Source organism: Pseudophryne corroboree, chromosome 1 (assembly GCF_028390025.1).
Source record: "Pseudophryne corroboree isolate aPseCor3 chromosome 1, aPseCor3.hap2, whole genome shotgun sequence".
NCBI lineage: Eukaryota > Metazoa > Chordata > Amphibia > Anura > Myobatrachidae > Pseudophryne > Pseudophryne corroboree.
This window is the reverse complement of record NC_086444.1, coordinates 885,456,772-885,483,507: the sequence shown is the minus strand read 5'-3', so window position 1 is coordinate 885,483,507 and position 26,736 is coordinate 885,456,772. Positions and strand designations below refer to the sequence as shown.

General features: G+C 46.0%; 1 protein-coding gene and 1 long non-coding RNA gene across 6 annotated transcripts in view; one reads left to right on the top strand and one right to left on the bottom strand.

The window, feature by feature from the left end:
* Positions 1 to 26,736, top strand: part of RUFY3 (RUN and FYVE domain containing 3) — a 282,769-nt gene that overhangs the window by 248,461 nt on the left and 7,572 nt on the right. For all 5 annotated transcript variants that reach the window (XM_063920120.1, XM_063920121.1, XM_063920122.1 and 2 more), the window contains 2 exons: positions 10,831 to 10,966; positions 19,196 to 19,269. In XM_063920120.1, coding sequence (XP_063776190.1) covers positions 10,831 to 10,966; positions 19,196 to 19,269 — 210 coding nt within the window. The remainder of the gene's footprint in view (positions 1 to 10,830; positions 10,967 to 19,195; positions 19,270 to 26,736) is intronic.
* Positions 5,523 to 6,315, bottom strand: LOC134915486 (uncharacterized). The gene is made up of 4 exons (XR_010177393.1): positions 6,235 to 6,315; positions 6,092 to 6,154; positions 5,939 to 5,998; positions 5,523 to 5,723 (listed from the first exon to the last, which is right to left on the bottom strand). It is a non-coding gene; the product is annotated as an uncharacterized LOC134915486 (long non-coding RNA).

The window sequence follows — 26,736 nt, the reverse complement described above, 5'->3', positions numbered from 1 at the left end:
AGAGCCTCTGTTTTCCCAATCTGAGCCAAATTGGCGACCTAAATATTCAAAGCCCTGACTATATCAAAAGACTTTGACTCAGCTAATGCCTAAGTAACCAACGGCATCAAAATAGACTGATTTCTGCGAAACCCAGAAAACACATTTGGCAGAACTATTATCCGAGTTCTCAAATCCTCTCTATTCACACGGAAGATCAAACGGCTCTTGTGAGACAAGGCCGCTACTTCGAACACCCGCATTGCGGATACCAAAGCCAATATCATGACCACTCTCCAAAGAGAAATTTTAACACAACCCTTCACAAAGGTACCAAACAGTGTGACACAAGAAAACGCAACACCACGTCAAGGTCCCATGGTGCCAACGGGGGCACAAATGGAGGTTGGATGTGCAGTACTCCTTTCACGAAGGTCAGAACTTCCGGAAAGGCTGGCAATTCTTTCTTGAAAGAAAATTTATAAGGTCAAACACCGCACTTAAAAGGAGCCAAACTTTAGGCCTGCACCTACACCTGCTTGCAAAGAATGGAGAAGAACGACCCAGCTGAAAGTCTACCGTAGTAGCCTTCTTAGAATCCCACCAAGACACATATAGTCTCCAAACACGGTGGTAAGGCTTTGCCGTTACTGCTTTTTTGGTTATGATATGGCATTAAACCGCCACGCTATCAAACGCAACCGCGGTAACTCTTGATACACGCCCGGATCTTGCTGTAACAGTTCCTCACGTAGAGGAAGAGGATACAGAGTCCTCCTTGGTTAGACCGGAACAATGAGGATCACCTGAACCTTTGTTCTTCTTTAGTTCATCACCTTCCAAAGAGTAAAAACGGAGGGGATACATAGCCCGACTGAAAAAACCCAAGGTGTCCCAAGGACTTCCACTGCTATAGCTTGAGTGTCCCCTGACCTGGAACAATATCCCCGAGGTCTCTCGTCGAGGCGAGACGCCAACCTGTTCAATTGAGGCACTCCTCAACGACTTGTCACTTCAGGGAAAACTTCTCTATGACTACTGTATCTTTTCCGGATGAAGACCGCATCTGCAGAGGAAACTATTTCTCCATTGTTCACAACCGGAACGAAGACCGCCGACCTAGCGTTTACCAGTCTTTCCACCCAATGGAAAACTTTTTCCGGCTTCTGCCATTGTCGCTTTTCTCCTTGTTCCGCCCTAGCGGCTTACTTACTGCTGTCAAGACGTCCGACAGAAGTAACACGGGCAGATCACTAAGCATATGCTCATTGAAAATAGCTCTTAATTCAAGAAAGCTTATTGCAGTCAAGCTTGACCTTTTCCTCTGGAAATACTTCCCTCACAAGGACTGCTCCCCAGTCTCTGAGATCTGCATGCATGGACACCAGAATCTCATCCTGGATACCGAACCTTTGTCCCTCTAGGAGGTGAGAACTGAGCAGACACCACAGGAGCGATATCCTGGCCATTAGGAATATATTTCGGCGCACGTGCAGGTGAGGCCCGGGCCACATTCCTAAGTGACCCCGTGAAACCCACTCTGGCATTTGACCCGCTCACCGAAAAAGGCCTCTTAGGGCGCACCCATCTTCTTCATCGACGGAACATATTGATGGATTGTCACTGCAAATCTGATCCGACTTCGGATCCTCTCAGGAACACAGAGAACTTCAACCGTTTCTTATCTACCCCGATATCCACCTGCGACGTTAGGAGTAACAGTCTTCCCCTGTGTTGAAGAACCGTCAGAGAGAAAACAACGATTTGCACCACTTGAGTCTTGACCTCGCCTTAATCAGGAGAGTGTCCCAGTACAGACTAACAATGGCTCTCACTATTGAAAGAATACCATCCTACTACCATCACACAGGTGAAATAGCAAAGACCATCCTGGATATCCACCCAGGTAATCTGAGTGCGGAGAACAACGCATTCAACCTCTAGTCATTGTTTTTTTGTTTGTTTTTTAAACCAGTGACAGCAGGACAATGCCCTGAACCTGACGCACCTCTGGTATGGCGTCGCGCACCCCCTCCCCATCCAGAGGGGAACGGCAAGATCTATTAGAAAAATCAGTGAGGGGAAACATCTGTAACGCCAGAATGTCCCCCTTAGGATTCTATAATTAACTCACAGGTCCTAGTCTATTCCTGGACTGACTAAAAAGTATTAGACGAGTTCCCACCAGGGTGGCCTCCAGCCAGGTAGACTCCGCGACATGTGATGTATGTGGTAGAAACAGACAACGACATCCGCTTCTGTGAACCGAACAAGGCTGCAGAACTCTTACCTTTTTCTCCACTGTCTGCACAGAAAAGGAAAAGAGAACGGTATCGAACCGGTTAAAACGACTACATCCCACAAAATAATGCGTCACCAACCGTTGTGAAGGAGACTAACTCACGCAGTTAGAATCACCAGCAGTATCCCCCGGGATTGACTGAACTGAGGTATCCCCAAACAGTGGTACACCGTCCCAGGGAAAAACTCCAGTATCTCTCGGAGACCGCCCCAGCATTTCCCCGGCCACACCTCCTGTATACGTACAGCAGCCGCCGCAATGTTATAAAGAAGAACCAACAGAAGGAACAAACCTTACACACTTTAGGTTAATTCTATTGGATGCCTTTCCGAATATAAACACTCCCTCGTGTGCATGTAATGCAAACAAGCTCAAAGCATAGAAATAAAATATCACTTGGCTTCCTGTATACGATCCTTTGTGACAGGGCCCCGTGTCGACCAGAAGTTGACTTCCACAGCATTCTCTCCGCGTCGGGAAGAGAATAAACCTTCTGACTCCTTGAGAGGATTGAAGACCCACTCGTCACTGCCAACCTAGAGCTTAATCAACAGAGCGACCAGCACATGAAAAAGAATACTATTACTTCAGCATTCATGAATATACATAATGTAATACACAATATATCACACAAATCCTAACCATGTGTATATATATATATATGTGGATTGTCCGGACCCAACAGGTCCCTATTGACAGTAATGTGTTCTGAATGTGTATAATCATGTACTGACATGCCCCAGTTGTGGATCTACCAGGAACGTTATGGTCGACAGAAACCTAGTATTCGTCGACAGCAGGGATTAGTAAGCAGGCAAAATTAACATTCTTGGAACCCCGAGGGGTCTGAGGGAAGCATACATATATAATTTCAAAACACTCCCCCCACATATACCTATAAATATATATACAGGTATAAGGCAGTTACAGCATGTTAATTTTCACCCAGTAAAAACAGTTGATGCCGACAGGGCACCCACATACGACTGTGTCTCCCATACCGTGTTTACTTTTATAAGCATACAACCACCAACCTGCTGATACTAAATCTTTCGAATCAAGGACCAATAGGCGTCGGCGATGCCGGCAGTGATCCCCACAGCTGCTTGTGACAGAGCCCTCACACATGTCGACATATGTCGACTAAACTATAGTGGGTAATCTGACAGGAAAACACAGAGATTCATGTACCACAACAATGATTATGCGCCCATTAATGAACGTAGTGCTATATTTTTCACCATATGGCACTAAAAAACTGTGCCCCCCCTCCTTTGTGCTATAAACCCAGCCTTGGCGGGGACATGGAAGAAAATGGCGCTGACTCTGTTGTGAGGGCTAAGCTCCGCCCCTTCCCGGCGTGCTTAAGCCCCGTTAAAATAAATATATATATTGAGCTGGGGGTGTGTGTATATATATATATATATATATATATATATATATATATATATATATATATATATATATATATATATATATATATATATAAAATATAGCAGTAATACCCTGTGTGTGTGTGTGTGTGTGTGTGTGTGTGTGTGTGTGTGTGTGTGTATATATATATATATATATATATATATATATATATATATATTATTGATTCCCAGAGCGCCCCCCCTGTGCCCAGCACCCTCGCAAGCCGTTGGTGTGTGGGAGCAATGGCGCGCAGCGCGACCGCTGCGGTACACTGGCGGGGGCACCTAGTATGTCCCCCTGCCAGCTATCTTGACGCTCAGAAACATGCTGCCCAGGGCGCTCCCCCCTAGCGCCCTGCACCCTCGTACAAACCGTTGGCGCTTGTGAGCAATGGCGCGCAGCGTGACTGCGTTATCCGGCGGGGGTATCGTAAACGGTGTCCAGGCACCGAATCAGTAGTTATGCCAGGGTTAAAAACATTCAGTAACCTGCTGCCCAGACCACACCTTCCCCCCTCCCAGCGCCCTGCACCCTGTGAGTCCGTTGGTGTGTGGGAGCATGAAGCACAGCGCTACCACTGCGGTTACCTCCGTTACTGAAGTCTTCTGCTGTCACTGAAGTCTTCTTCTCTTCCAATACTCGCCCGGCTTCTTTCTTCTGGCTTCTGTTAGGGGGGTGACGGCGCGGCTCTGGGAACAAGCAGCTAGGCGAACCAAGTGATCGAACCCTCTGGAGCTAATGGTGTCCAGTAGCCTAAGAAGCAGAGCCCTTAACTAAGAAGAAGTAGGTCTGACTTCTCTCCCCTCAGTCCCACGATGCAGGGAGCCTGTAGCCAGCAGGTCTTCCTGAAAATAAAAAACCTAACATAAAGTCTTTTAGAGAAACTCAGTAGAGCTCCCCTTGTGTGTGTCCAGTCACTCCTGGGCACAAAGTCTAACTGAGGTCTGGGGGAGGGGCATAGAGGAAGGAGCCAGTTCACACCCAGTCAAAGTCTTTTTAGTGTGCTCAAGCTCCTGCGGATCCCGTCTATACGCCATGGTCCTTTTGGAACCCCAGCATCCTCTAGGACGTAGGAGAAAATGCATTACTTATGTGTATAAGGCGCTCTACTGTGTGGCGTAATGTATAAAAAGGGCACTACTGGGTGGTCTAATGTGAATAAAGAGCAATATGGTTTGGTGTAATGTGAATAAGGAGCAATTCAGTGTGGTGTAATGTGAATAAGGGGCACTACTGTGAAGAGTAATGGATATAAGGTATAGCGGTACTACTGTGTGATGTAACGTGAATTAAGGACACTATCGCATGATAAAATGTGACTAAATTTGTAGTACTGTGTGGCGTAATTTGAATTGGGGATACTATTGTGTGGCCACGCCCCTTGCCAGCAAAAACACACCCCTTTTTGGGCTGTACACCAAATGTGCACACTGTTCCTATTTAAAATTTAGGGAGTATGAAACTCAAAATAAGGACTGCTATGGGTGAGGGGTGATGGTGCTGGGAAAGGGGTGCACTGACAGAGGTGGAACTAGTGGTGGTGCTAGGGGGCACCAGTCAAAATCTTGCCTAGGGCATCATATTGGTTAGGGCTGGCTCTGCAGCACAGTCACCCACTGACCTCTGTAGTCGCCATGGTCTCCCAGCCACTGATGTTGCCAGGACACTACTATACTGTATCCTTTGGCAAGTGTAACACCAACGTATGGGTACATGTATAAACACTGTACACTTTATACATACACTGTACACAGTATGTGTGTATATATATATATATATATATATCCTTGGAAAGTCCTGCACTCTCATCAATACACAGTAACGACGGCGGGTGCTCCTAATGACCAAATAGGCCACCAATATACCGCAACTACCACCTAGGTGGAAGGTGCACTCACGCCCAGAAATCAGTCTCTGAAATCACTTGTAGGTTCAATTTATTTTAATCAGGTTCACTGTTGATGCCGTTTTTCATCGACGTTTCGGTCCATATAAGGACCTTTATCAAGATTGGCACTTAAAACACCTAAACAATCGGAAACAATTAAAATCAATATATACAAAAAACCAGATTATCAACACCAACACCACCAGTGCCTCCCAGGCCCTAAAGACTGTCACCAAGTAGCATAAAGATACTTTAATGGAAAGAAAAACTCAATCCATGTGTGATTTAGAGACGCCTCCACCCTCAGAGCTCACCTCACACAGAGTAGATACTTCATCTTAACAACTAATTACCTGGACAACGCACTAGGTCATACTGAAGTGATGGATTGCTTCTTCAACACATTGAAGATGCTATAATAATAAAAATTATGGCCTATTAGATAAACTTCCAGATCATTGAATAGTGTAAGACCAACACCTGGGGCCACCCAATAAGCATCATACCTGATAGTTTATTAAAACAACGAATGGCAGCTGAGGGCTCAATGCATATTTCCAACACTAGATCTGCAATTGAAAGGTAAGGAAAAAATAAACACCAACCGTAATCCTATGTCAGAGGGTAGCTGCAAGGGAACCATACTCACTGTTCAAGTGTCCAGAGCCAAATGAGAGCTGCATAATGTTCAGCCTCAGCTGACAGCTATTTAAGGGTCAGCCACAGGATGTGTCACTTAAGGTGATTAGCAATTACTACACAACACTGCAGAAAAACAACTGCTCAAAAAACGAAACCAGACCCGCTGGACAAGTACTATACAGCCTAGAGATCAGGCTGTATAAGTATCGCTATCATAGGCAAGCTAAAAATAAGAGAAAATTTGTAATTACTGGGGCAAACGCCGGAGACGCGACTTCCGCGTTCCACCGGCAGGAAGTCCCTGCGTTCCACTCGGCGGAAGTGCCGCTGCTCGGCACGTGAACGAACCGTATCGTAGTAATATACATGTATGTAGCTAGATAAGAAGTGCTAACAATGGGCAACATTCGCCAGGGTCAAAAACTCAGCTCTAAAGTCCACACGTAACCTATTAGGAACGAGTGGATCATAACTAGGATCAGCTTTACCGGAAGTGACATCATTACCTATGCTAGGCTTACCAATGGAGTGGGAAGGCTGTCAATCACCAAAACGTCATATATACAATTCTGACAACAATTAGAAAGTAAGAGAGCCCAGGAGCCAATGATCTCACTCACCCTATATATCAGAACCAACATACATCTTGTCAATGGAATATATTAAATACTACACTAATGTACTAGTATGACAAAAATAGTATTAATAATAATAAATAGACAAAGGCGCGGGGGGGTGGTGAGATCATTAGGCTCAATGAGCCCTCGTGACATATCAAGGACCTGGGTTGGCTCCGGGAAACATACAAACATACACAAAACACATATATAGATGCCCTTAATTTCCTATTCATTATACATAGAAAAAACATGCTAGACAGCACATCAGAAATAATAATAATGAAAAATAAATTGTTAAATATGAACACAAATTCAGACCCACACATTATGTAATCGTCATGCCAAAGTACCCTACGTCCTATATACGCAAGACATCATGAAGAAAATCCAACATCCAAAAAAAATTGGAGTTTAAAGAAAAATGTTAAGAGGGTTGGCCTCATTGAGGCCCCTAGGTGACACCGTACTGAGTTTGTGTATCCAGAAACTTTCCCTCTGTTTAAGCAGTGAGGTACGATCACCTCCACTTAAAGGCGGAGGCACCCAATCAATAAGCTGACATTTCAAAGCAGATACTTGGTGTCTAGCTGACACAAAATGTCGTGCTACCGGTTTATCAGAGGAGCCCACGTTAAGGGCCGTATGAATAGATGACCGATGGTTAGCCATCCGGTCACGAAAAGGACCATGTAATTTACCTTCTAAAATGTCCCTGTGGGTTATGCTACGTCGGGTTGACGACGCGTCCTTTTCGTGACCGGATGGCTAACCATCGGTCATCTATTCATACGGCCCTTAACGTGGGCTCCTCTGATAAACCGGTAGCACGACATTTTGTGTCAGCTAGACACCAAGTATCTGCTTTGAAATGTCAGCTTATTGATTGGGTGCCTCCGCCTTTAAGTGGAGGTGATCGTACCTCACTGCTTAAACAGAGGGAAAGTTTCTGGATACACAAACTCAGTACGGTGTCACCTAGGGGCCTCAATGAGGCCAACCCTCTTAACATTTTTCTTTAAACTCCAATTTTTTTTGGATGTTGGATTTTCTTCATGATGTCTTGCGTATATAGGCCCTCATTCCGAGTTGTTCGCTCGGTATTTTTCATCGCATCGCAGTGAAAATCCGCTTAGTACGCATGCGCAATGTTCGCACTGCGACTGCGCCAAGTAACTTTACTATGAAGAAAGTATTTTTACTCACGGCTTTTTCTTCGCTCCGGCGATCGTAATGTGATTGACAGGAAATGGGTGTTACTGGGCGGATACACGGCGTTTCAGGGGCGTGTGGCTGAAAACGCTACCGTTTCCGGAAAAAACGCAGGAGTGGCCGGGGAAACGGTGGGAGTGCCTGGGCGAACGCTGGGTGTGTTTGTGACGTCAACCAGGAACGACAAGCACTGAAATGATCGCACAGGCAGAGTAAGTCTGGAGCTACTCTGAAACTGCTAACTCGTTTGTAATCGCAATATTGCGCGTACGTCGGTCGCAATTTTAAGAAGCTAAGATTCACTCCCAGTAGGCGGCGGCTTAGCGTGTGTAACTCTGCTACATTCGCCTTGCGAGCGAACAACTCGGAATGAGGGCCATAGGACGTAGGGTACTTTGGCATGACGATTACATAATGTGTGGGTCTGAATTTGTGTTCATATTTAACAATTTATTTTTCATTATTATTATTTCTGATGTGCTGTCTAGCATGTTTTTTCTATGTATAGTGAATAGGAAATTAAGGGCATCTATATATGTGTTTTCTGTATGTTTGTATGTTTCCCGGAGCCAACCCAGGTCCTTGATATGTCACGAGGGCTCATTGAGCCTAATGATCTCACCACCCCCCGCGCCTTTGTCTATTTATTATTATTAATACTATTTTTGTCATACTAGTACATTAGTGTAGTATTTAATATATTCCATTGACAAGATGTATGTTGGTTCTGATATATAGGGTGAGTGAGATCATTGGCTCCTGGGCTCTCTTACTTTCTAATTGTTGTCAGAATTGTATATATGACGTTTTGGTGATTGACAGCCTTCCCACTCCATTGGTAAGCCTAGCATAGGTAATGATGTCACTTCCGGTAAAGCTGATCCTAGTTATGATCCACTCGTTCCTAATAGGTTACGTGTGGACTTTAGAGCTGAGTTTTTGACCCTGGCGAATGTTGCCCATTGTTAGCACTTCTTATCTAGCTACATACATGTATATTACTACGATTCGGTTCGTTCACGTGCCGAGCAGCGGCACTTCCGCCGAGTGGAACGCAGGGACTTCCTGCCGGTGGAACGCGGAAGTCGCGTCTCCGGCGTTTGCCCCAGTAATTACAAACTTTCTCTTATTTTTAGCTTGCCTATGATAGCGATACTTATACAGCCTGATCTCTAGGCTGTATAGTACTTGTCCAGCGGGTCTAGTTTCGTTTTTTGAGCAGTTGTTTTTCTGCAGTGTTGTCTAGTAATTGCTAATCACCTTAAGTGACACATCCTGTGGCTGACCCTTAAATAGCTGTCAGCTGAGGCTGAACATTATGCAGCTCTCATTTGGCTCTGGACACTTGAACAGTGAGTATGGTTCCCTTGCAGCTACCCTCTGACATAGGATTACGGTTGGTGTTTATTTTTTCCTTACCTTTCAATTGCAGATCTAGTGTTGGAAATATGCATTGAGCCCTCAGCTGCCATTCGTTGTTTTAATAAACTATCAGGTATGATGCTTATTGGGTGGCCCCAGGTGTTGGTCTTACACTATTCAATGATCTGGAAGTTTATCTAATAGGCCATAATTTTTATTATTATAGCATCTTCAATGTGTTGAAGAAGCAATCCATCACTTCAGTATGACCTAGTGTGTTGTCCAGGTAATTAGTTGTTAAGATGAAGTATCTACTCTGTGTGAGGTGAGCTCTGAGGGTGGAGGCGTCTCTAAATCACACATGGATTGAGTTTTTCTTTCCATTAAAGTATCTTTATGCTACTTGGTGACAGTCTTTAGGGCCTGGGAGGCACTGGTGGTGTTGGTGTTGATAATCTGTTTTTTTGTATATATTGATTTTAATTGTTTCCGATTGTTTAGGTGTTTTAAGTGCCAATCTTGATAAAGGTCCTTATATGGACCGAAACGTCGATGAGAAACGGCATCAACAGTGAACCTGATTAAAATAAATTGAACCTACAAGTGATTTCAGAGACTGATTTCTGGGCGTGAGTGCACCTTCCACCTAGGTGGTAGTTGCGGTATATATATATATATATATATATATATATATATATATATCACATATATATATATATATATATATCACATATATTCGCAGGAAACAGGTGGGATAATGGGATAATTACTGACCAAGCAAAATAGATTAACTCCCCTGTGCATAATTAAAGAGATTTACAAAACATTACCTTTTGGTGTCATTGAGAACCATCGCCATAGATACTATATACACTTTAAACACTCTGCTTATATACTCTATACCTTAAGAATACTATATATACTATACTATTTATATATAATATATATTACTGTGTCATAATATCCCTTTAATGTAGGACACCTATGACGTACATAGGTTATGTGGCTGGATAAATTCAAGCCTGCATTTCACCTGGATTTAGTTAGCCACAGAACCGGAGTAAATCGTAGGTATCCTGAATTAAAGGGATAGTCTAGTAAGAATACATATATAGCTTAATTTCCAGCTGTTACGGAACTGCGAATCCCAGTATGTCCCGACAGCCTCTGGCTAGTAGTGCATGTTCGGACTTGTAGTTTAAAAATATCTAGGAGCAGCAGGTTGCCTCAAATCGAGCAATAGTTTAATGAGTTTATGAACATATTGCAGACTATCAGATGCAGTATTGTCATGTCTTTAGAAGGCTTCACCTAATCTAGCCTCACTGCCTACATTACAGATCATTCATCTTTTAGGGAATGGACTACTTAATATATCATTAAGTATACCTTTTTATCCTGTTCAACTTTAGTTCTCATTATGAATCTGAACTGAAGAAGGAACGAAGCAGACGCTCTTCTGGAAATCAAAGAGAGAAAGAATCCCCTGAAAATAAATATACACCTTTGAGAATACCACAACTTCTCCAAAAAAGCACAGTGAAAACGGTAATCTAGAGTTCAAACTTTTATTAGTCAGGGACTTCAGTTAATTTCCTAAGATTAGAATATCCACTTAACATCTACGTACCAATTAATAATATTATCTGGCATCTAGAACGCATACATGAATTACAGATTTCTAATCAATCCAAATACTCAATGGATACACGCCCTTTATTTCCTGGCTCTTCAGCCTGAAAACATGTTGGGGCATTAGCAGAGACTGCTTTGTCTCTAGTCAACCTCTTGGTTCTGTTTAAACGGGATGTAGTTAAGTAACCGGCGGTCAGGAGACCTCCCTATACATCCCGCCCAGTTACAATCCCTACAGTCGGCATGCCGACTATCAGGGACTATTCCCACTCGTGGGTGTCCACGACACCCATACAGTGGGAATAGAACCCATGGAGAGCCACCCCCCGCCGGTCATGCATACCTAAACCGTTTAAACATATATTCTCACTATAATAAAAGCACAACTGTAAAATGGCAAAAGGTTTGAGCAAATAAAAAACCAAAAATGTAAATGCTGCACGTCCAATAATGAATGGCATATAGGCAATGCTCGTAATCTGATTAAACTGCAAATTCTAAGGTTTCAATGTGCTGTGGAAATATTCTGTGCCCAGTTGTATCTTTGTGTTTCATTGATACAATGGCTGCAGTGTTTATCCATATAGGAATACTAGGGGCCTTTGGACAGCTGCTTACCTGCGCTGTGTTCCACCTTGTTTTTCACATATATCATTCAGCATCAAAAATAACAGTCTGCACATGAGGATGTACACCGATCAGCCCTAACATTAAAACGACCGGCCTAATATTTTGTAGGTCCCCCTCATAGACCCGTCAAGATCAAGACCTGGGAAAGTGTCCTGTGCTATCTGGCACCAAGACTGTAGCTAAAGACCCTTTGGGGGGAATTCAATTATTTTCTCATGCCCAATCTGTCTAAAGTGGGAGTGATAGTCAATTGATCGCACCCATATCAGTCGGGTTTAGCCACGTAAAGCAGCAAAACCCGACTAAATGAGTGGGTGCAACGTGAAAAGTCCCGCTTGGGCGCCCAAATAGGTAATTTTTTGTGGATTTCAGCTTGCCACCCCCTGGAATAGTGAACTGAAATTAAGCTCTTGTGCTCATCGGCAGAAACATTTGAATAGCTGCCGGCACGCGTGGACCCGCGCTCAGAATTTAATTCTGCCCTATAAGTCCTGTAAATTGGTGTACTTGATCTGCAGCAATATTTAGGTAGGTGGTATGTGTCAAATTAACATCCGCGTGAATGCTAAGACCCATACACAGCAAGCTGTGATACACTGTGTATTCTGACACCATACTATCCTAGCCAGCATTCTTTTTCAGCAATTTGTGCTACAGAAGCTTTTCTGTGGGATAGATCCAGACAGCTTTGCTTTCGCTTCTCATGCAAATCAGTGAGCCTTGGGCGTCCTTTACTCAGTCGCTGGTTCACAGATTGTCCTTCCTTGGACCCATTTTGGTAGGTACTAGCCACTGTTTACCAGGAACACCCCCACAGATCCTGCTGTTTGGGAGATGATGTAACTCGGTTGTCTACCCATCATTATTTGTCCCTGGTCAAAGTCACTCAGATCATTACGCTTGCCCATTTTTCCTGCTTCCAACACATCAACTTCAAGAGGCGAGTGTTCACTTGCTACTTTGACAGGTACCGTTTTAATGAGATAATCAATGACCTGTCAGTGGTTTTAATGTTATGGGTGATTAGTGTACACATGACTAGAAGGATAAATAAAAGTTTGATTACTATCAGTCAAATTAGTTTGGAGACACTAATTAAGTCACTGTCTCGTATCAAAGTAAAGTCACAGTTTCAGGCACCATTATTTTTATTCTTATTATCATTCATTTATATGGCGCCACAAGGGTTCTGCAGCACCCAATTACAGAGTACATATGCACATTATCAGAACAGGAAAACAGTGACTTACAGTTGAAGACAATAGAGGACAAGTACAGGGTAACTAAGCATAACTACACCAGTAGACGACAGAGATAAGTTTCAAGGTGGCCAAAAAACTGCAGGAATTGGGCAGTTGAGGTAGAAGTAAGAAAAGGATAAGCACATGAGGGAAGAGGGCCCTGCTCGTGAGAGCTTACATTCTAAAGGGGAGGGGCTGACAGACAGGGGTGACAGCATGGCGGTTGAGCGCCAGATCTTAGCTCGGAAGGGGTAGACCGAGCATAGGACAGGGGGTTAGGATGAGATTTGGCTGGGTTTGGTAAAGAAGGGGAGCTTAAGAGCCCGTTTGAAGTTCTTTAGAGAGGTGGAGAGTCTGAAGGGGAGAGGTAAAGAATTCCAGAGAAAGGGAGCAGCACGTAAAAAATCTTGGAGATAAAAGTGGGAGGAAACACTAATGTTTATTCAAGTGCCTGTACTGCCACACCCCCCCCCCCCCTCTCAAAATCCACTCATATTCAGGAGAATAAGCAATGCAATTAATAAGGCAGCACTTAATGCTTTAGAGTATGCAGCTGAATATCTGTGTACAGATGCCCTGTTTCTCTGACGTCCTAAGTGGATGCTGGGGACTCCGTCAGGACCATGGGGATTAGCGGCTCCGCAGGAGACAGGGCACAAAAGTAAAAGCTTTAGGATCAGGTGGTGTGCACTGGCTCCTCCCCCTATGACCCTCCTCCAAGCCTCAGTTAGATTTTTGTGCCCGGCCGAGAAGGGTGCAATCTAGGTGGCTCTCCTAAAGAGCTGCTTAGAGTAAAAGTTTGTTAGGTTTTTTATTTTCAGTTAGTCCTGCTGGCAACAGGCTCACTGCTACGAGGGACTTAGGGGAGAGAAGTGAACTCACCTGCGTGCAGGATGGATTGGCTTCTTAGGCTACTGGACACCGTTAGCTCCAGAGGGAGTCGGAACACAGGTCTCACCCTGGGGTTCGTCCCGGAGCCGCGCCGCCGACCCCCCTTGCAGATGCCGAAAAGTGAAGAGGTCCAGAAACGGCGGCAGAAGACTCTTCAGTCTTCATAAGGTAGCGCACAGCACTGCAGCTGTGCGCCATTGTTGTCAGCACACTTCATAGCAGCGGTCACTGAGGGTGCAGGGCGCTGGGTGGGGGCGCCCTGGGCAGCAATGATAGTACCTTATTCTGGCTAAAAATACATCACATATAGCCCCTGGGGGCTATATGGATGTATTTAACCCCTGCCAGGTCTCAGAAAAACGGGAGAAGAAGCCCGCCGAAAAGGGGGCGGGGCCTATTCTCCTCAGCACACAGCGCCATTTTCCCTCACAGAAATGCTGGTGGGAAGGCTCCCAGGCTCTCCCCTGCACTGCACTACAGAAACAGGGTTAAAACAGAGAGGGGGGGCACTTATTTGGCGATATGTATATATATATATTAAAATGCTATAAGGGAAAAACACTTATATAAAGGTTGTCCCTGTATAATTATAGCGTTTTTGGTGTGTGCTGGCAAACTCTCCCTCTGTCTCCCCAAAGGGCTAGTGGGGTCCTGTCCTCTATCAGAGCATTCCCTGTGTGTGTGCTGTGTGTCGGTACGTGTGTGTCGACATGTATGAGGACGCTGTTGGTGAGGAGGCGGAGCAATTGCCTGAAATGGTGATGTCACTCTCTAGGGAGTCGACACCGGAATGGATGGCTTATTTAAGGAATTACGTGATAATGTCAACACGCTGCAAGGTCGGTTGACGACATGAGACGGCCGGCAAACAAATTAGTACCTGTCCAGGCGTCTCAAACACCGTCAGGGGCTGTAAAACGCTCATTTACCTCAGTCGGTCGACACAGACACGGACACTGACTCCAGTTTCGACGGTGAAGAAACAAACGTATTTTCCTTTAGGGCCACACGTTACATGTTAAGGGCAATGAAGGAGGTGTTACATATTTCTGATACTACAAGTACCTCAAGAAGGGTATTATGTGGGGTGTGAAAAAACTACCTGTAGTTTTTCCTGAATCAGATAAATTAAATGAAGTGTGTGATGATGCGTGGGTTTCCCCCGATAGAAAATTATTGGCGGTATACCCTTTCCCGCCAGAAGTTAGGGCGCGTTGGTAAACACCCTTTAGGGTGGATAAGGCGCTCACACGCTTATCAAAACAAGTGGCGGTACCGTCTCCAGATAGGGCCGCCCTCAAGGAGCCAGCTGAGAGGCTGGAAAATATCCTAAAAAGGTATATACACACATACTGGTGTTATACAGCGACCAGCGATCGCCTCAGCCTGGATGTGCAGCGCTGGGGTGGCTTGGTCGGATTCCCTGACTGAAAATATTGATACCCTTGACAGGGACAGTATTTTATTGACTATAAAGGATGCATTTCTATATATGCGAGATGCACAGAGGGATATTTGCACTCTGGCATCAAGAGTAAGTGCGATGTCCATATCTGCCAGAAGATGTTTATGGACACGACAGTGGTCAGGTGATGCAGAATCCAAACGGCACATGGAAGTATTGCCGTATCAAGGGGAGGAGTTATTTGGGGTCGGTCTATCGGACCTGGTGGCCTCGGCAACAGCTGGAAAATCCACCTTTTTTACCCCAAATCACATCTCAGCAGAAAAAGACACCGTCTTTTCAGCCTCAGTCCTTTCGTCCCCATAAGGGCAAGCGGGCAAAAGGCCAGTCATATCTGCCCAGGGATAGAGGAAAGGGAAGAAGACTGCAGCAGGCAGCCCATTCCCAGGAACAGAAGCCCTCCACAGCTTTTGCCAAGTCCTCAGCATGACGCTGGGGCCGTACAAGCGGACTCAAGTGCGGTGGGGGGTCGTCTCAAGAGTTTCAGCGCGTAGTGGGCTCACTCGCAAGTGGACCCCTGGATCCTACAAGTAGTATCCCAGGGGTACAGACTGGAAATTCGAGATGTCTCCCCCTCGCAGGCTTCTGATGTCTGCTTTACCAACGTCTTCCTCCGACAGGGAGGCAGTATTGGAAACAATTCACAAGCTGTATTCCCAGCAGGTGATAATCAAAGTACCCCTCCTACAACAAGGAAAGGGGTATTATTCCACACTATATTGTGGTACTGAAGCCAGACTGCTCCGTGAGACCTATTCTAAATGGGAAATCTTTGAACACTTACATACAAAGGTTCAAATCAAGATGGAGTCACTCAGAGCAGTGATAGCGAACCAGGAAGAAGGGGACTATATGGTGTCCCTGGACATCAAGGATGCTTACCTCCATGTCCCAAATTGCCCTTCTCACCAAGGGTACCTCAGGTTCGTGGTACGGAACTGTCACTATCAGTTTCAGACGCTGCCGTTTGGATTGTCCACGGCACCCCGGGTCTTTACCAAAGTAATGGCCGAAATGATGATTCTTCTTCAAAGAAAAGGCGTCTTAATTATCCCTTACTTGGACGATCTCCTGATAAGGGCAAGGTCCAGAGAACAGTTGGATGTCGGAGTAGCACTATCTCAAGTAGTTCTACGACAGCACGGGTGGATTCTAAATATCCAAAATCGCAGCCGTTTCCGACGACACGTCTGCTGTTCCTAGGGATGGTTCTGGACACAGTCCAGAAAAAGGTGTTTCTCCCGGAGGAGAAAGCCAGGGAGTTATCCGAGCTAGTCAGGAACCTCCTAAAACCAGGAAAAGTGTCAGTGCATCATTGCACAAGAGTCCTGGGAAAAATGGTGGCTTATTACGAAGCGATTCCATTCGGCAGATTCCACGCAAGAACTTTTCAGTGGGATCTGCTGGACAAATGGTCCGGATCGCATTTTCAGATGCATCAGCGGATAACCCTATCTCCAAGGACAAGGGTGTCTCTCCTGTGGTGGTTACAGAGTGCTCATCTTCTAGAGGGCCGCAGATTCGGCATTCAGGATTGGATGCTGGTGACCACGGAGGCCAGCCTGAGAGGCTGGGGAGCAGTCACACAGGGAAAAAATTTCCAGGGAGTGTGATCAAGTCTGGAGATTTTTCTCCACATAAATATACTGGAGCTAAGGGCAATTTACAATGCTCTAAGCTTAGCAAGACCTCTGCTTCAAGGTCAGCCGGTATTGATCCAGTGGGACAACATCACGGCAGTCGCCCACGTAAACAGACAGGGTGGCACAAGAAGCAGGAGGGCAATGGCAGAAACTGCAAGGATTTTTCGCTGGGCGGAAAATCATGTGATAGCACTGTCAGCAGTGTTCATTCCGGGAGTGGACAACTGGGAAGCAGACTTCCTCAGCAGGCACAACCTCCACCCGGGAGAGTGGGGACTTCATCGGGAAGTCTTCCACATGATTGTGAACCGTTGGAAAAGACCAAAGGTGGACATGATGGCGTCCCGCCTGAACAAAAAACTGGACAAGTATTGCGCCAGGTCAAAAGACCCTCAGGCAATAGCTGTGGACGTTCTGGTAACACCGTGGGTGTACCAGTCGGTGTATGTCTTCCCTCCTCTGCTTCTCATACCCAAGGTATTGAGAATTATAAGACGTAGAGGAGTAAGAACTATACTCGTGGCTCCGGATTGGCCAAGAAGGACTTGGTACCCGGAACTTCAAGAGATGCTCACAGAGGACTCATGGCCTCTGCCGCTAAGAAGGGACTTGCTTCAGCAAGTACCATGTCTGTTCCAAGACTTACCGCGGCTGCGTTTGACGGCATGGCGGTTGAACGCCGGATCCTAAGGGAAAAAGGCATTCCGGAAGAGGTCATTCCTACCCTGGTCAAAGCCAGGAAGGAGGTGACCGCACAACATTATCACCATATGTGGCGAAAATATGTTGCGTGGTGTGAGGCCAGGAAGGCCCCATGAAGAAATTTCAACTCGGTCGTTTCCTGCATTTCCTGCAAACAGGAGTGTCTATGGGCCTCAAATTGGGGTCCATTAAGGTTCAAATTTTGGCCCTGTCGATTTTCTTCCAGAAAGAATTGGCTTCAGTTCCTGAAGTCCAGAAGTTTGTCAAGGGAGTACTGCATATACAACCCCCTTTTGTGCCTCCAGTGGCACTGTGGGATCTCAACGTAGTTCTGGGATTCCTCAAATCACATTGGTTTAAACCGCTCAAATCTGTGGATTTGAAATATCTCACAGGGAAAGTGACCATGCTGTTGGCCCTGGCCTCGGCCAGGCGAGTGTCAGAATTGGCGGCGTTTGTCTCAAAAAAGCCCATATCTGATTGTCCATTCGGACGGGGCAGAGCTGCGGACTCATCCCCAGTTTCTCCCTAAGGTGGTGTCAATGTTTCACCCGAACCAGCTTATTGTGGTACCTGCGGCTACTAGGGACTTGGAGGACTCCAAGTTGCTAGATGTTGTCAGGGCCCTGAAAATATAGTTTCCAGGACGGCTGGAGTCAGGAAAACTGACTTGCTGTTATCCTGTATGCACCCAACAAACTGGGTGCTCTTGCTTCTAAGCAGACGATTGCTAGTTGGATGTGTAGTACAATTCAGCTTGCACATTCTGTGGCAGGCCTGCCACAGCCAAAATATGTAAATGCCCATTCCACAAGGAAGGTGGGCTCATCTTGGGCGGCTGCCCGAGGGGTCTCGGCTTTACAACTTTGCCGAGCTGATACTTGGTCAGGGGCACACCCTGACTGAGGAGGACCTGGAGTTCTCTCATTCGGTGCTGCAGAGTCATCCGCACTCTCCCGCCCGTTTGGGAGCTTTGGTATAATCCCCATGGTCCTGACGGAGTCCCCAGCATCCACTTAGGACGTCAGAGAAAATAAGAATTTACTTACCGATAATTCTATTTCTCGTAGTCCGTAGTGGATGCTGGGCGCCCATCCCAAGTGCGGATTGTCTGCAATACTTGTACATAGTTATTGTTACAAAAATCGGGTTATTATTGTTGTGAGACCTCTTTTCAGAGGCTCCGCTGTTATCATGCTGTTAACTGGGTTCAGATCACAGGTTGTACAGTGTGATTGGTGTGGCTGGTATGAGTCTTACCCGGGATTCAAAATCCTTCCTTATTGTGTACGCTCGTCCGGGCACAGTATCCTAACTGAGGCTTGGAGGAGGGTCATAGGGGGAGGAGCCAGTGCACACCACCTGATCCTAAAGCTTTTACTTTTGTGCCCTGTCTCCTGCGGAGCCGCTAATCCCCATGGTCCTGACGGAGTCCCCAGCATCCACTACAGACTACGAGAAATAGAATTATCGGTAAGTAAATTCTTATTTTTGCCCTTGTTAGGATTTTGTAAGGTAGCATTTTCTGGTCAGCATGTTAAAATCTAATTATACTGATTTATACACGCAGAATGCACAACATAAAGGAATGGATGAAAAGATGAGAGCAGCTGTGAATGAAGCCCACAACACCACTCAAAACAAGTATGTCACGCTATATTTGATGTCAAATCTGTATAACAGGAATATTATGTTACCGTGTCATGTATACATCTTGCAGGGTTCAAAATAGCTAAACAGATCTCTTCAGTCCGTGATATGAGATTCATACTGGAAACTGTACTGCCCTGTTGATAGTAGTAACATTAGAAAGCCTTAAAAGGGAGGCTCATTGTATGTAGTTGACAACATTTAGAACGTCAAGAAACACTATGTGAACCATGGGTACGCCGGCACCTTTAAATTGGTAGGCTACAGTACGTAAAGCATTTCTCACACGCCAGCACTACAACTGTAAGCATGATGATGTTCCTTCGACTGCTGGTGCCCGTGAATGCTTTAAGTAGTATTGTCGATCTCCTGGTAGTGGTATTGCAGGGTCCACATACTGCTTGTTGATTTTCTGAATGTCAACAAGATGTTTATTTCCCTTTCCATTACCAATAATGATACCATTGTATTGTGTTTGTTACATTTCAAATAGACCTTTTTTTTCTCTAGCATCCATAAGTGATATTTGGGACAGATTTAGTACGATGGGTATAGACGGGTCCAAAGGAGTCAGTGCACTTTAAATTTCTTCAACTGGGTCTGCTGGCTCCTCCCCTCTATCCCCCCCACAGGCAGTTTAGAAAAAAGTGCCCTCAGGAGACGATGCACACTCTGCAAGCTCCAGAGTTTTTTCTTCAATTTCATCTAAACTTTTACTTATTTCTGTATGCTGTTTGGGCAACAGCATACCTGCGCCGTGGGAGTCAGGGGTAGACGGTTACCGGCCTCATGAGGTGCAGAGCCGCTTCTCCACTGCAGGACCACTGTCTTGAGGGGCTGTTTGTTTAGCGGGGCACTGCACCTTAGCTGTCGCAGCTTGCCGCACACCCCTAACAGAGCCTAAAGGTGATCGTCGTGGTGAGTACAAACCAGGGGCCCGATAGGGGGGCCCCCCGGTTCATTATGTGGCAGATGCGTGGGGGGGACCCGCGGGTGCCCCTGCGTGAGACTGGTTGGACGGGTGTTGTGCCAAGCATTTATGTGAGGCTACATAGCCTGTGGAGACATTGCCAGTATAAAACTTATTATTAGCTGCGGTGCTATAGCGGGGGTGCAGCTACATCAGAGCGGGCTCAACGGCATTTTGACGCCTTCCTCTGCATAAGCAAGCAGCAGCCTCATGCAGCTCCTCAAAACGGTCATAGGATCACTGGTACCGGGTGTAGAGGGGGAGAGACGCTATTAGTGCACAGTTTACATTCCTCTGGGGAATTCTCTGTACAGCAGTATCACTGTTATATGTTACTACACAAAACGCTGACAGTCTCACTGGGGCTGTACAGCGTTGGGTGTACTGGTGTCCTCTCTTCTGCGTCTCCTCTCACATGCAATAGGGCAGGCTTTTATTGTATTCAGTCTGTGTTGTATGTGTATTGTTTCGGTATTTCATTATGGTGAAACAGAAGTCATGCAATGTATGTAATGCCAGATTCTCCCCTAATTAATTGGGCTCCATATCCTGTGAGCAGTGTAGTCAGTAATCACAAAATGCTGATAACAACATGGGGTAGAGTCCAGAGCCTTCCTGGCTGGGGGGCTATAAAATTCATGATGTCGGATATGTCATCTCCGCTCAATGCCAATGCCAATAAAACACAAGAACTGCAACAAGCAGTGTCTAGCCTAACTGCCAAGGCTGATGCTTCCCATTCTCCGCTGTCTACTACAGGTGCACAAAAATGTGCTTTGCCTGCAATCCTATCAGATTCTGATGATGTACAGGTGGATGGGGGATGATGGGGATCCCATTAGTGAAGATTCCACCCCTACACAGGGTATCGAACCTCTCATATTGGTTATACGGGATGTGTTAAAGCTCCCCCTGGAGGATGCTACTAATCAGCAGTAATTTTTCCTCCCACAAGACAAACTGACAGTCACCTTTCCTGATTCCAAAGAATTGGATGTTTTATTTAAAATAGCCTGGAAAAATCCAGATAAAAAAATATCAGGTGTCCAAAAGGTTTTTAAATACCTTCCTATTTGCTCCTGAAGGCAGGAAATTCTGGGAAGAATCTCCAGCAGTAGACGTCTCAGTCTCTCGCCTTTCTAAAAAGATGGTGCTCCCTGCTCCGTGCTCTTTTTTACGGTAAAGGACCCGGGGGATAGGAAAATAGAGACCACTCTAAAATCTATCTACACTGCTGCAGGTGTAGCTCAAAGGCCGGTCATTGATGTTTGCTGGATGACGCATGCCATTCATACGTGGGCTACTCAGATTCAAGAGGGTCTTTAGGTCATATGACCGTGGTTACTACTGTAACTTTCCTAAAACACATTCAGGACACGGAAAGAGTCCTCTGTGACTCCCTTAAAGAGATTGGCAATATAAATGCTAGAACCACTGCTATGGCTGTGTCTGCCCACAGAGGTTGCGTCAGTGGATTGCAGACACTGACTCCAAACGTAATGTGGAATCTCTTCCCTTCACAGGTGAATGGCTCTTCGGAGATGAATTGTACGCATGGATCTCCAAAGCTACTGCAGGGAAATCCACGTTTCTCCCTGCAGGGGATCCGCCTGCTAGGCGTACCTACCTGAGACCGTCTACTCAGTCCTTTCGGTCCTACAGATTTTGATCTTGGGCCCAGGTTGCCTCCAATGCAGCTAGAGGCTCCAGAGGTAAGCCTAAGAAACCAGCCAGGAATAGAGCACCAGTTCAGCTTCCACAAAGACTTCGGCATGGCGGTGCCCACCCACCCCGAGGGGATCTCATGGTGGAAGCTCAGTTACGTCATTACAGCCACATCTGGGATGGTTCCTGCCAAGATGCCTGGGTAAGGGACCTTATCTCTCAGGGTTACAAGCTGGAGTTCGACAGTGCTCCTCCCCAACGATTTTTCAAATCAGGTTGCCAGTTTTGGAAAATATGCGTGTTACGCTACTACTGGCCATATACAAGTTGGTCTAGTCCCGGGACATTGTTTCAGTACCCTTGCTACAGCAGGGACAAGGTTACTACTCCAGTCTGTTCGTAGTGCTAAAACCAGACTGATCTGTGAGACCCATTTTGAATCTGTAGTCCTTGAATCCTTACCTGAAGGTTTTCAAATTCAAGATGGAATCTTTGAAAGCGGTGATCACGGGCCTGGAACAGGAATTCCTCGTGCCCCTGGATATCAAGGATGCCTACCTACATATCCCAATTAGGCCTCCTCATCAGGCCTATCTGCGGTTCGCCCTACTGAAGATCACTACCAGTTTCAGGCGTTGCCCTTCGCCCTGTCTACAGCTCCGAGGGTGTTCACGAAGGTGATGGCGGAAATGATGTTCCAGCTCAGATAACAGCAAGTTCCAGGGAGCTGCTTCTGCTCCATATAGATCGCACTATCCAACTTCTGTCTCACCACGGGTGGATCTTCAGTCTACAGAAGTCTCAACTGGAACCGTCTCAAAGGCTCCTGTTTCTGGGTATGATACTGGATACGGTAGCTCAGAGAGTGTTCCTCCCAGAGGACAAGGTGAGAACACTTTAAGAGTTGGTTCGCATGGTTTTCCGACCTGCTCGAGTTTCCATTCATCTTTGCATAAAATTGTTGGGAAAAATGGTGGCCTCGTACGAGGCGATACAGCTCGGAAGGTTCCATGCCAGACCCTTCCAAATGGACATCCTGAACAAGTGGTCCGGTTCACAGGTGATTCAGCTATCACCCCAGGCCAGGATTTCACTCCTGTGGTGGTTACAAACTTCCAACCTGCTGGATGGTCGACGTTTCGGGATTCAGGATTGGATCCTCCTCACGATGGATGCAAACCTGAGAGGATGGTGAGCGGTCACCCAGTGGGCGCAGTTCCAAGGCCTGCCCAAGAGGCCCTACTTAATGCTTTGATTCAGGCCTCCCCTCTACTCAGGGATCAGGCGATCCAGGTTCAGTCGGACAACGCCACAGCAGTGGCATACATCAATCCACAGGGAGGGACAAAAAGCAGGGCCTGCATGCTAGAAGTGTCAAAAATACTTCTCTGGGCGGAAAGAAATGCAAGTGCGCTTTCCGCAATTTCCATTCCAGGAGTGGACAACTGGGAAGAAGACTTCCTGAGTCGCCACGACCTCCACCCGGGGGAGTGGGGATTACATCCTTGGGTGTTTCAACAGATTGTCGACAGGTGGGGATACCCGCAGATCGACATGATGACGTCTCGCCTCGACAAGAAGCTTCGCTGCTACTGCTCGCGAACCAGAGACCCTCAGGCGAGTGCAGTGGATGCGCTGACGTCGCCTTGGACTTACCGGCTGGTCTACCTATTTCCTCCGATTCCGTTGATCCCAAGGGTGCTCCAACGGATCAGATATCACAGAGTACAAGCAATCCTGATTGCGCCGGATTGGCCCTGAAGGGCGTGGTACGCAACTCTTCTGGACATGTCTATAGAAGACCCTTGGCCTCTGCCACTAAGAGAGTATTTTCTCCAGCAAGGACCGTTCGTCTACTCAGACTTACAGCGGCTTCGTTTGACGGCATGGAAGTTGAGCGGAACATCCTAGCTCACAAAGCAAAGGGCTTTCCAAAAAAGTAATTGCCACTATGGTGCAAACCAGAAAACCTGTGACTTCAAAACACTATCATCATATCTGGAGGAGATATGTCTCTTGGTGCGAGGAACTCGCGTATCCACCTGCAGAGTTTCACTTGGGACATTTCCTACAGGCTGGGTGGATAAGGGCTTACGTCTGGGCTCCGTTAAGGTCCAGATTTCAGCTCTCAATTTTCTTTCAGAAGAATTTGGCTGTGTTGCCAGAAGTTCAGAACCTCCTTACAAAGGGTACTCCACATACAACCGCTCTTTGTGCCGTCTACGGCCTAGGGCTTTGGATGTAGTGTTGACATTTCTACAGTCCCCCTGGTTTGAGCCTCTGATGACGGTAGAAGACAAGTACCTCACATGGAAGACAGTGATGTTATTGGCCCTCTCTTCTGTTAGACGCGTCTCAGAATTGGGGTCCTTATCGTGTAAAAGTCTGTACTTAGGGGGTAATTCCAAGTTGATCGCAGCAGGGAATTTTTTAGCAGTTGGGCAAAACCATGTGCACTGCAGGGGGGGCAGATATAACATTTACAGAGAGAGTTAGATTTGGGTGGGTTATTTTGTTTCTGTGCAGGGTAAATACTGGCTGCTTTATTTTTACACTGCAGATTGAACACACCCCACCCAAATCCATCTCTGCACATGTTATATCTGCCTCCCCTGCAGTGCACATGGTTTTGCCCAACTGCTAACAAAGTTCCTGCTGTGATCAACTCAGAATTACCCCCTTAGGGCCTAGTTCTGAGTTGATCGCAGCAGCAAATTTGTTAGCATTTGGGCAAAACCATGTGCACTGCAGGGGGGACAGATATAACATGTGCAGAAGGAGTTAGATTTGGGTGGGGTGTATTCAAGCTGAAATCTAAATTGCAGTGTAAAAATAAAGCAGCCAGCATTTACCCTGCACAGAAACTAAATAACCCACCCAAATCTAACATGGTTTTGCCCAATTGCTAACAAACTTGCTGCTGCGATCAACTCAGAATTACCCCCTTAGTCTTTTACGAGGACAGAGCGGAGCTCCGGACTAGACAGCAGTTCCTGCTGAAGATCGTCTCCGCATTTCACCTGAATCAACCTGTTGTGGTACCGTCCTGTTCTGACGCTTCGGCTCCTCCGGAGTCTTTGGATGTTGTGTGTGCTTTGAAGATCTGTGTCAGGCGCACAGCTCGGGTCAGAAAGACGGATTCCTTATTCGTGCTTTATGATGCTCAGAAAAAGAGTTGTCCTGCTTCAAAACAGACCATTGCTCGTTGGATTAGGCTTACTATCCAACAGGCCTATGTGTCGGCAGCCTTACATGAGCCTCAGTCTCTGATGGCCCACTCTACAAGGTCAGTGGGCTCTTCCTGGGCGGCTGCCCGTGGAGTCTTGGCCTTGCAACTATGCTGAGCGGCTTCCTGGTCTGGGAAGAACACTTTTGTGAAATTCTACAAATTTGATACCCTTGCCAAAGAGGATACCCAGTTTGGTCAGGCTGTGCTACAGCAGTCTCTGCACGTTCCCGCCCGTTCTGGAAGCTTTGGGACATCCCCATCGTACTAAATCTGTCCCCAAATATCCCTTATGGATGCTAGAGAAAATAGGATTTTAAATACCTACCGGTAAATCCTTTTCTCGTAGTCCATAAGGGATATTGGGCGCCCACCTCTGTGTGGTGAGTTTCTGCAGGTTCTCTGTTATGTGTTAGAGTTCAGCTGTTGCTGTTCCTGTTGCTGGCCAGGTTATGTTATGGTGTGCTGGTGTGTAAATCTCACCACACTTATTGTTATGTTCCTTCTCTCAAGTATGTCCTTTCTCCTTTGGTCACTGTTTTACCTAGAACTGCCTGTGGGAGGGGGCATAGAGGGAAGGAGCCAGCACACCCAGTTGAAGAAATTTAAAGTGCACTGGCTCCTTTGGACTTGTCTGTACCCATCTTACTAAATCTGTCCCCAATATCCCTTATGAACTACGAGAAAAGGATTTACTGATAGGTTTTTAAAATCCTATTTTTACCCATTCATTACTTGCAAACATACTGAGAAATAAGGTCATCAATACTCACTTGTGAGAATATATTTAAGTGAAGGAAAATAAAATGAACATAAATCCTGGAATTGTGAAAATTGTCATGTATGATTGTAAACCTCTTTTAGGACACTGGATAGAAAAGTGTTTGAGTAACACAGAACTTGGTGATGCAATTCATTGATATCTACACATAAATAACTACCTCCAATCTTCAATTACTCTTTGCTACCTTAACTCTCTCTCCTCTGCCCTTTCATTACTCCTGCTCTTCACAATACCTACTTCTCATTCAAAATTGACACCACCTTGCCCTCCTTTCCCACCACTGGTTTCTGTCCCCTTCAGTCCACAGAAAGCGCCTGCACTGAGGTCCTCTTGAACTCACCGCCAAAGCAAATGGTCATTTCTCAATTTTCATCTTCTTAGATCTATGTGCTGCCTTTGACACGGTCTATAACCTGCTTCTCCTTCAAACTCTCCTTTGCTTGTATTGTATTGTCCGTATGTCTTCTTATGGCTCACCTCATTAGGCAAATGTAATTGGGTACGAATTTCAGCCGGGATTGTCCATATTTTTAAAGTGGCAATCATTTATAATGAAAAATTTAAAAAATATGGACAATCTCGGCTGAAATCCAGATCTCTCACTTAACCGTTTTTTTTCTTTACTTCTGATTCCATCTCCCCTTCCCATAACTGTCTGCATTCTCCGAGGATCCATCCTCCATTGGAAAGGCCACCAGCTCCTTCAGTCTCTAATACCACCTGTACACTGATAATACTCAAATGGTTCCTAGTCTCTTCTGACCTCTCTCTCTCTCTCAGTCCTCAGTCATGTCTCTTCCTGACTCTCTGCAGTCT